The 11,336-nt window shown below is 37.0% G+C and overlaps 1 protein-coding gene across 1 annotated transcript; it reads right to left on the bottom strand.

The window, feature by feature from the left end:
- Positions 1–4,578: 4,578 nt before the first annotated feature.
- On the bottom strand, positions 4,579–10,013 carry LOC138332082 (uncharacterized). Its single transcript, XM_069280032.1, has 4 exons — positions 9,850–10,013; positions 7,205–7,380; positions 6,754–6,879; positions 4,579–6,616 (listed from the first exon to the last, which is right to left on the bottom strand). The coding sequence occupies exons 2-4, from the start codon at positions 7,319–7,321 to the stop codon at positions 5,861–5,863; spliced, it is 999 nt and encodes a 332-aa protein (XP_069136133.1). The 5' UTR covers positions 7,322–7,380; positions 9,850–10,013; the 3' UTR covers positions 4,579–5,860.
- Between the last annotated feature and the right edge of the window lie 1,323 nt (positions 10,014–11,336).

The following is an 11,336-nucleotide window of genomic DNA, read 5'->3' as shown; positions in this document are numbered from 1 at the left end:
TTTTGAACTTCTTCTCAAGTTCTACCGGTGCGATTTGGCTGAAACTTGCATGAAATGATCCTGACATGGTCCCGACAAAGTGTTGTTATTTTTCGGGTCGATCCGAAATCCAAGATGGCCGCCACAGGCGCCATCTTAAAAACACATTTTGAACTTCTTCTCAAGTTCTACCGGTGCGATTTGGCTGAAACTTGCATGAAATGATCCTGACATGGTCCCGACAAAGTGTTGTTATTTTTTTCGGGTCGATCCGAAATCCAAGATGGCCGCCACAGCCGCCATCTTGAAAACACATTTTAAACTTCTTCTCAAGTTCTACCGGTGCGATTTGGCTGAAACTTGGATGAAATGATCCTGACATGGTCCCGACAAAGTGTTGTTATTTTTCGGGTCGATCTGAAATCCAAGATGGCCGCCACAGGCGCCATCTTGAAAACACATTTTGAACTTCTTCTCAAGTTCTACCGGTGCGATTTGGCTGAAACTTGCATGAAATGATCCTGACATGGTCCCGACAAAGTGTTGTTATTTTTTGGGTCGATCCGAAATCCAAGATGGCCGCCACAGCCGCCATCTTGAAAACACATTTTAAACTTCTTCTCAAGTTCTACCGGTGCGATTTGGCTGAAACTTGCATGAAATGATCCTGACATGGTCCCGACAAAGTGTTGTTATTATTCAGGTCGATCCGAAATCCAAGATGGCCGCCACAGGCGCCATCTTGAAAACACATTTTGAACTTCTTCTCAAGTTCTACCGTGCGATTTGGCTGAAACTTGCATGAAATGATCCTGACATGGTCCCGACAAAGTGTTGTTATTTTTCGGGTCGATCCGAAATCCAAGATGGCCGCCACAGCCGCCATCTTGAAAACACATTTTAAACTTCTTCTCAAGTTCTACCGGTGCGATTTGGCTGAAACTTGCATGAAATGATCCTGACATGGTCCCGACAAAGTGTTGTTATTTTTCGGGTCGATCCGAAATCCAAGATGGCCGCCACAGGCGCCATCTTGAAAACACATTTTGAACTTCTTCTCAAGTTCTACCGGTGCGATTTGGCTGAAACTTGCATGAAATGATCCTGACATGGTCCCGATACAGTGTTGTTATTTTTCGGGTCGATCCGAAATCCAAGATGGCCGCCACAGCCGCCATCTTGAAAACACATTTTAAACTTCTTCTCAAGTTCTACCGGTGCGATTTGGCTGAAACTTGCATGAAATGATCCTGACATGGTCCCGACAAAGTGTTGTTATTATTCGGGTCGATCCGAAATCCAAGATAGCCGCCACAGGCGCCATCTTGAAAACACATTTTGAACTTTCTCAAGTTCTACCAGTGCGATTTGGCTGAAACTTGCATGAAAATGATCCTGACATGGTCCCGACAAAGTGTTGTTATTTTTCGGGGTCGATCCGAAATCCAAGATGGCCGCCACAGCCGCCATCTTGAAAACACATTTTAAACTTCTTCTCAAGTTCTACCGGTGCGATTTGGCTGAAACTTGCATGAAATGATCCTGACATGGTCCCGACAAAGTGTTGTTATTTTTCGGGTCGATCCGAAATCCAAGATGGCCGCCACAGGCGCCATCTTGAAAACACATTTTGAACTTCTTCTCAAGTTCTACCAGTGCGATTTGGCTGAAACTTGCATGAAATGATCCTGACATGGTCCCGACAAAGTGTTGTTATTTTTCGGGTCGATCCGAAATCCAAGATGGCCGCCACAGCCGCCATCTTGAAAACACATTTTAAACTTCTTCTCAAGTTCTACCGGTGCGATTTGGCTGAAACTTGCATGAAATGATCCTAACATGGTCCCGACAAAGTGTTGTTATTTTTCGGGTCGATCCGAAATCCAAGATGGCCGCCACAGGCGCCATCTTGAAAACACATTTTGAACTTCTTCTCAAGTTCTACCGGTGCGATTTGGCTGAAACTTGCATGAAATGATCCTGACATGGTCCCGATACAGTGTTGTTATTTTTCGGGTCGATCCGAAATCCAAGATGGCCGCCACAGCCGCCATCTTGAAAACACATTTTAAACTTCTTCTCAAGTTCTACCGGTGCGATTTGGCTGAAACTTGCATGAAATGATCCTGACATGGTCCCGACAAAGTGTTGTTATTATTCGGGTCGATCCGAAATCCAAGATGGCCGCCACAGGCGCCATCTTGAAAACACATTTTGAACTTTCTCAAGTTCTACCAGTGCGATTTGGCTGAAACTTGCATGAAATGATCCTGACATGGTCCCGACAAAGTGTTGTTATTTTTCGGGTCGATCTGAAATCCAAGATGGCAGCCACAGTCTCCATCTTGAAAACACATTTTAAACTTCTTCTCAAGTTCAACCGGTGCAATTTCGCTGAAACTTGCATGAAATGATCCTGACATGGTCCCGACAAAGTGTTGTTATTTTTCGGGTCGATCCGAAATCCAAGATGGCCGCCACAGGCGCCATCTTGAAAACACATTTTGAACTTCTTCTCAAGTTCTACCGGTGCGATTTTGGCTGAAACTTGCATGAAATAATCCTGACATGGTCCCGACAAAGTGTTGTTATTTTTCGGGTCGATCCGAAATCCAAGATGGCCGCCACAGGCGCCATCTTGAAAACACATTTTGAACTTCTTCTCAAGTTCTACCAGTGCAATTTGGCTGAAACTTGCATGAAATGATACTGACATGGTCCCGACAAAGTGTTGTTATTTTTCGGGTCGATCTGAAATCCAAGATGGCAGCCACAGTCTCCATCTTGAAAACACATTTTGAACTTCTTCTCAAGTTCTACCGGTGCAATTTCGCTGAAACTTGCATGAAATGATCCTGACATGGTCCAGACAAAGTGTTGTTATTTTTCGGGTCAATCCGAAATCCAAGATGGCCGTCACAGCCGCCATCTTGAAAACACATTTTGAACTTATTCTCAAGTTCTACCGAAGGGATTTGGCTGAAACTTGCATGAAATGATCCTGACATGGTCCAGACAAAGTATTGTTACATCATTGGTTGATCCCAAATCGAAGATGACTACCATGACACTATGTCTAATTAATTTCCTATATTTAAAGGCCCTTGGGCCTCTTGTTTGAAATAAAATTTGTTGAAAGAAATTGAAAATGATCCTGACATGATCCTGACAAAGTGACACCATATATAATTAATTTTACTATTGTCAAGGTAGTCAGATGACCGTTAAGGCCCTTTGGGCCTCTTGTTGTTTTAGTTCTTGTTGGAACTCTTCAGGATTGTCTTTCTCAATTTCATCCTCACTGTCTGATAATGAATTTTCACAGTTTTTTGTACATGGCAGATGCTGATGAAGTGTTTTCCTTTCTGAGGATGCGAGCTCTTCATATGAAGTGACTGGCTCATGTAGTTCGGGTGAACTTTCGGATGGTGTAACAGCTTGCCATAGTTCCTTGTCACTTTCTTTCCTTTCTGTACACCAATTTGAACTCACTGCAACATCTTTATATGCAGAATTGTTGGCAATCAAGAAATCCAGAGCTTTATTTACAAATGATGAGCGAATGTACTGTTGATGCACTGACGTTTTATCTGTAAGTCGTCTTTTCAAGGCAAGCATTATGATTTGTTATTCCGATACCACTCTGGGTAACATACTAGTCACCTTAGTCAAGTCTGAAGGTACAAGTACTACAGGACCATTTATGCCATGTTGGGCTCCTCTAGGTTTAGTAATAATTTTCATGAACGGTATGATGCGCGAAACTAGATGGTGTTCAAGAATGCTTAAAGAATTCAGTTCAGGTGGAATAGCAGTGAGTGTAAGGTTATTCACGTGACTCTGTGGAGGAACCTTTCCCTTCTGCAACGTTACATGACACTTTTTACAAATCCAGTGTGTCAACTTCATTTCAGGTGAAGAAAACTGTTTCTTTATGGAGGTTTTCATCTTTTTGTATGTGTCAATGCAGAAATGAACAACATTTTCACGAAACATCCATCGACAACAGCATGCACATGCAAAAGTTGGGCCCTTTTTTATAGCTTCATTGAATGTTTGTAATATTTTCTGTATACCAGGAGTTAAATACACAGGGTTGCCAGCTTCTGGTGGATCAGAAATAGACTTGTTGAAATTTGTTCTCTTTTCCATCCTTGACAACGTTTTTCTTGTTTTGTCAATTTGTTTGTGTGTAGATACATTATGATCCGATCTGTTTGTACGAGTTGATTTTTTCCTATTTTTATCTTTGTCTCTTTCATGTAACACATCTTGATCTGATCTGTTTGTACGAGTTGTCATCATTCTCATCCTATTTTTTGTTCTATCATGTAACACATCCTGATCCGATCTGTTTGTACGAGTTGATTTTTTCCTTTTTTTATCTTTGTCTCTTTCATGTAACACATCTTGATCTGATCTGTTTGTACGAGTTGTCATCATTCTCATCCTATTTTTTGTTCTATTATGTAACACATCTTGATCTTTGTTTGTACGAGTTGTCATCATTCTCATCCTATTTTTTGTTCTATTATGTAACACATCTTGATCTGACCTATTTGTACGAGTTGATTTTTTTCCTTTTTTTTTATCTTTGTCTCTATCATGTAACACATCTTGATCGGATCTGTTTGTACGAGTTGTCATCATTCTCATCCTATTTTTTGTTCTATTATGTAACACATCTTGATCTGATCTGTTTGTACGAGTTGTCATCATTCTCATCCTATTTTTTGTTCTATTATGTAACACATCTTGATCTGATCTGTTTGTACGAGTTGTCATCATTCTCATCCTATTTTTTGTTCTATTATGTAACACATCTTGATCTGATCTGTTTGTACGAGTTGTCATCATTCTCATCCTATTTTTTGTTCTATCATGTAACACATCCTGATCCGATCTGTTTGTACGAGTTGATTTTTTCCTTTTTTTTTTATCTTTGTCTCTTTCATGTAACACATCTTGATCTGATCTGTTTGTACGAGTTGTCATCATTCTCATCCTATTTTTTGTTCTATCATGTAACACATCCTGATCTGACCTGTTTGTACGAGTTGATTTTTTCCTTTTTTTATCTTTGTCTCTTTCATGTAACACATCTTGATCTGATCTGTTTGTACGAGTTGATTTTTTCCTATTTTTATCTTTGTCTCTTTCATGTAACACATCTTGATCTGATCTGTTTGTACGAGTTGATTTTTTCCTTTTTTTATCTTTGTCTCTTTCATGTAACACATCTTGATCTGATCTGTTTGTACGAGTTGATTTTTTCCTTTTTTTATCTTTGTCTCTTTCATGTAACACATCTTGATCTGATCTGTTTGTACGAGTTGATTTTTTCCTTTTTTTATCTTTGTCTCTTTCATGTAACACATCTTGATCTGATCTGTTTGTACGAGTTGATTTTTTCCTTTTTTTATCTTTGTCTCTTTCATGTAACACATCTTGATCTGATCTGTTTGTACGAGTTGATTTTTTCCTTTTTTTATCTTTGTCTCTATCATGTAACACTTCCTTTTCTGATCTGTTTGTACGAGTTGTCATCATTCTCATCCTATTTTTTGTTCTATTATGTAACACATCTTGATCTTTGTTTGTACGAGTTGATTTTTTCCTTTTTTTTATCTTTGTCTCTATCATGTAACACATCTTGATCTGATCTGTTTGTACGAGTTGATTTTTGCCTTTTTTATCTTTGTCTCTATCATGTAACACTTCCTTTTCTGATCTGTTTGCTCGAGCAGATTGCTTTCTTTTCTTATCTTTGTCCCAATTCTCAAGTTGTTGTTTAGCTAAATGACTTGACCTCATTGTTGTAAGTTCCTTTTTATCTTTATTCATCATATTTTCAGCAGATACGTTCGCGCAAGACTGTTTATTAATGAAAGTATTTTGTCTCCTCAAGTTGGTTTTTTTTTTTTTGAAATATGAAATAATTTTTCATCTTTTCCTGGGACTGTTTCATGACATTGCCATAAATAGACTTTGAAGTTGAAAGAACAGGAAGTGATGATGCAAAGAATCCTGCTAATATTCCTTCATGAAGATAGGTTCGTAGCCCGAGCTGATTTAGCACAAATGATGATGGCTGTACTCCTTGTAATATCATTATGGTATTACACACAGCAAAGCAGGCACAGTCTGCAGTAGAACCTTGATGTTGTGGAACAACATATTGAATCTGTTGAGTCGGGTTTTCCTGGAGAGTTCTGTAGGTGATAATGAGCTGAGGTAAGATTTGGGCCAGTCTAGTAGAATTTGGAAGAGAGTCAAAAACGGTTATAAAACCAAGATTACTTTGCGAAGATACGACATAATGGCTATTGATGAAATGAACCTGAACGGCAAATTGATGAGGAGGTACTATGTCACTGTTTGGTAAAGATCTGTTGTCCTGGGACATGGCATGTAAGTATGAAGGCTTCAGGAGACCATGAGACTGGTCATATTGAACACGAAGAACAGAAGTTATGTAATCTAACATATTTATATCCACATATCCATCCAGAACATCACTTGGTTGAACATGGAGACCATGAAGTGGTTGTGTGTCCATAACAGATACAGCAGATGATGGCACCAAATCTAGTGAAGTAGGACTCGAGGCTGTCACTGTCGAGGTACTGGCAGAAACCTAGAAAAGTAATAACAAGACTTATTCAGCTTTAGGCATGTAGTAAAAATATTCAATTAGAAAGGTCTGAAGACTTTATCTGCTTTTTACGGACAAAAATAATTTCACTCTGAGTCTTCATAATATTTAATACTCACTGGTAAATTTGAAGATGTTGACAAAGCATGATTAGAAGACTTTTGATATGGCTGAACATCAATAGATTTTTTCAGTGGCCCGTTAGCACTGGAAGAAACATTGCTAGTTTCATAGTTATCAGAAACCTGGAATATGAAAATAATACACATTAGCAATGTTCAACGTTCACAAGGCAATGTAGTAGATTATGAATTATTATTATTTAACGTCTTAAGGTCATTATTTAGATCATGAACTACATATATATTCAATGACATTTGCTCTAGCTCAACATTATCTTTGATATGCTCTAGATCAACATTAACTTTTATATGCTCCAGCTCAACATTAACTTTTATATGCTCTAGATCAACATTAACTTAAGTAGTTCAGAATGATATACCATGTATAGTTAGTAAGAATTTAAAATGATATATAATCGTACTAAATAATACTTGTTGTAAAACATACATGATGAGAATGTGAAGATGACATCAAAGTATCAGGAGAAGACATTGTACAAGACTGAACACTGTGTCTTTTTCTTTGTCGATCCCTTGCCCTGTTCTTTCGTTCTCTTGAAGGCATGGTGCTATTTCTTTCCAACTATGCTTTGGTCCAGATGCCGGAGTGTCTATTCAGAAAACCTGAAAAAAAACCCTTTATTTCAAATACGAATTACAAAAGGAAGACAAATACAAACTTAAATGCATTATTCATATCAAGCAGACTCCCTCCAACAGTTCTTTGACTGACACATCAACTTATGAAATGAACAATAATAATTGAACTTTGTTCAATGTTTTGAATTGCACAGAATGATGTAGTTGATCAACAGTAGACAAAAGGTGATTACAATCAGAATAATTGGCTTGAAACTTATGGTGATAATCAACAAAAGAAAGACCTACTTTACCAAGGGCTTTAGACATTTAGACAAAGTCAAGGAACTGATGGAAGACAAATGTGTGATAGCAATATGAACAACATTTTGATTCACAAAATTATAGTTACAGTAGTAGGCATAGGCAAATATAACAATATCAATTCAACAACTAGATTTTACATATACATATATATTTGTACTAATTTACACATGGTGTGTTATAAAATTGAAAGGGTTCGGCAACATTTTACACGTTTGTTTTGCAATGTTGTGAAGAAGGAAGAAATGTTTTGTTGGCATTAGTGAGTATAAAATGAAATAGAGCATATCTAAACTCTTATCATGAAATATAACAAATTAATGTTTTAGATAAGTTCTAGGATGCTGCATGCACCAAAATGATGATAGATGGCTGACAAGTATACTGATAATACACCAAGATAAGTATGCAGTATTCATCCTGAGATTATGGTTACAAAGAAAGGAAATAGCAATAAAATCATTTAAGTTTCCATCAGTAAATTTACATGGATTTTTCATTAATGTCTGCAAACCCTTAACATGCCCTCAGAAAATTGTTTTCATTCATGACATGAACTCCCAATCTTTCAACCTGTTCCCTGATTTACATTCTTCTTGAAATTTAAGAACAGAAAAGTAAAAAATTAACATATTACATCAAAATTGCTATTTACTTGAGGTTTGGAAGAATAAGTATATTTGTTCAGTCAAGATGCTGAAATAATTATATTTTGAATGGTATTCAGAAACGCATCAGTGTGTATACATAAGGGCAATACATGTTATAATAATCAAAACATTTCAAAGAACTCTTTCAGAAGAAGAAAATTCAAAGAAATCAAACAGTTATGATGATTTTCCAAATGATTTGAATTTTTTTTTTCACATATTTTGTGACTTGATTGTCAACTGAATAATTGTCTAATTGTCTTCCTGTTTTCACATGTACAAGTATTTGCACTGTAAATTTTTTCACATATTTTGTGACTTGATTTTAAACTGAACAATTGTCTAATTGTCTCCTTTTTTTCACATGACTGAGGTGTTGAAGCCGACTTTTTGTCCTTCTTGTCACTGGTAGGGGGAACTTCACCAGTTGTCTAGTCTGTTGTCTGGTCTGTTATCTGGTCTGAAGCTTCCAACAATGTAATGTCCTCATCAAAAACATCCATTTGCAGCTGGGAGATTTGCTGCCGTAGGTGGGCAATTGTACGGTCTTTGGCAGCGAGACTTTGTTCAATGCTACTAATGCTGTCTTTCAACTGACTTATCTGCTGTTTTATGACAGCATCTCATCTTGCAATCAACATAGAGGCTGCCTTTGTTTGTGTTCTGGCACCAGCCACATACTGAGCATATGAAAAATTGATGTCATCAGCTCTAGATCTCAACCTTTGAGCTGGAGATGGTGAAGGGTTCCTGGTCTCACTCGTAGATGGTAAAGGCATTCTTGGCCTTGCAGGAGATGGTACGGGCGTTCGTGGCCTTGCAGTAGATGGTACGGGTGTTCTTGGCCTTGCAGGAGATGGTACAGGCGTTCCTGGCCTGGCAGGAGATGGTACAGGCGTTCCTGGCCTTGCAGGGGACTGCTCACTTGTGTCATCTCTACTTAAGCGAGGACATTTGGTAGGGGTAGTTGGATTTGACATCTTAGTTCTTACTTAATTTTCTGTCAAAGATATCAATGTATAGTATTGATAAATTCAAAATCAAATAATATAATCTCCCAAAACAATTCCTTTAACTTTTCCAAAACATAATCAGGACATGCAAACAAGTTGTTTTAGTGATTTCTTCAAGCTGAAAGAGAATAAATGTTGGATGTGCAATCACTCAATGAGAGATCTATATGGTGATGTGAAATAGAAAAAGCTCATGCAACAACACAACCATACACTGTATGCATGGGATTAAATACATCTAGTGCATTTATATTATAGGTGTGTACACACATACAATATTTGAATAATGAACAGGCAATAACAGTTTCCCTCTTCCAATGAGCTTTGTCAATAAAAAAAGGAATTATCATACATGACATGCCACACCAGGACTACTACTACATACCTTTTCTACCAGTAAATGCAGGATATGTCACAAGTGGTCTGAAGTACTAGGTGCAGTTATTAGTTGTATAGAAACAAGCATGCAACTACAGACTGATATATATACAGAAGCCAGCACATCTAGGGTATCTGAAAAGAATTACCAAGTGTTTTAGATGACACACTACCCAGGTACATCCTTTCACCTGTGGAAAAGAAGATGAACACAATCATGTACATGTATAATTATCATGAAATGAATGTGGCAGATTTTGCCATGGAAAACTACTGACTGTTTAGGGTATGATGAATTGCATTGTTTGCTACATGTAGACAGTATTTAATATATGAAAAATATGAAAAATGTGTGAATTCTTTACAGCTTAATTGTTAGGAAATTGCTGAATTTATGACTGAATGTGAAATTGTAGTAGTGTTCCTTGTTACCAGTGGCACCACGTGGAGGCTCTGCCAGCACAAAAGCAAAGAACTACAACATTGTTTAGTGATATGGCTACAGAGGTGATGGAACTTGGATATCATCGTGTTACAGATGTAGTTATTTGCCCTTGATTAACAAATTTCAGAGATTTGATATGGAAATTACTAAAGGAAAGCTTAAAGCTTAATGGGAGGTACAATGAATAAAATTTTTCATAATCAATAAAATATACTGTTATTTTTTTCTTTCAAATTTTTCTCAAAACATTACCTCTCTGTTCATATTTTTGTCCTCAGAACTCGAAAAATGTTGCCACCAAACCTATAAAGCTACTGGACGATAAAGGAAGATTGGTAAAATCAATGTAATTATTATACAATGTAATAACTATTATTGTTATAAGTTTTTGATTTGGAATTATAGGGAATTAAAAAAAAATGATGTCACTACAAATAATGAGAATGAAATGGATACATATTAGTAAATGTAATACTAACCATCAATCCAGGTATGTGGTGTCTGGTAGACAGAATATACTGTATGGTCAAAATGGATGCGGCAAACATGTTACGCGGTGGATAAAAAGAAATTGACAATAAGCAAAGTACAGTCATGACGGTGACTTATTATTATCTACCGTAAGAAGTTTTTTGGAAATGAGTTGAATAATATAGCCCAGAATAGAAACTGTAATATGGTATTTTTTTGAATAAGTTTCCATGGTAACAGAAAAAGTATTGAAAATGAAAGATTCCCATTAGCAAAAGGCACAACTAGAGCACTAGCCTAACATGTACAGAAAGTTTCGTGTAGCCAAGTTGAACGGTTTTTGAGTTATAGCCTGAAATAGAAAGGAAACTTTAATAATATGGTATTTTTAAATAAGTTTCCATAGTAACAGAAAAAGTATCGAAAATGAAAGGTTCCCATTAGCAAAAGGCACAACTAGAGCACTAGCCTAACATGTACAGAAAGTTTCGTGTAGCCAAGTTGAATGGTTTTCGATTATAGCCCGGAATAGAAAGGAAACTTTAATAATATGGTATTTTTTTAATAAATTTCCATGGTAACAGAAAAAGTATCGAAAATGAAAGGTTCCCATTAGCAAAAGGCACAACTAGAGCACTAGCCTAACATGTACAGAAAGTTTCGTGTAGCCAAGTTGAATGGTTTTCGATTATAGCCCGGAATAGAAAGGAAACTTTAATA

The sequence above is a fragment of the Argopecten irradians genome, chromosome 9 (genome assembly GCF_041381155.1).
Source record: "Argopecten irradians isolate NY chromosome 9, Ai_NY, whole genome shotgun sequence".
Classification (NCBI taxonomy): Eukaryota; Metazoa; Mollusca; class Bivalvia; order Pectinida; family Pectinidae; genus Argopecten; species Argopecten irradians.
Note: the sequence above shows the minus strand (reverse complement) of the source record. Positions and strands in the feature narration are given on the sequence as shown.

Bases quoted from the DNA above. Each gene is read 5' to 3' on its own strand.
- LOC138332082 (XM_069280032.1), bottom strand. From the start codon at position 7,321: ATGCCTTCAAGAGAACGAAAGAACAGGGCAAGGGATCGACAAAGAAAA. The intron at 6,880-7,204 runs GTATGTTTTACA...TTCATATTCCAG, and splicing joins CATCTTCACATTCTCATCAT to GTTTCTGATAACTATGAAAC. The intron at 6,617-6,753 runs GTGAGTATTAAA...TTACTTTTCTAG, and splicing joins CAACATCTTCAAATTTACCA to GTTTCTGCCAGTACCTCGAC.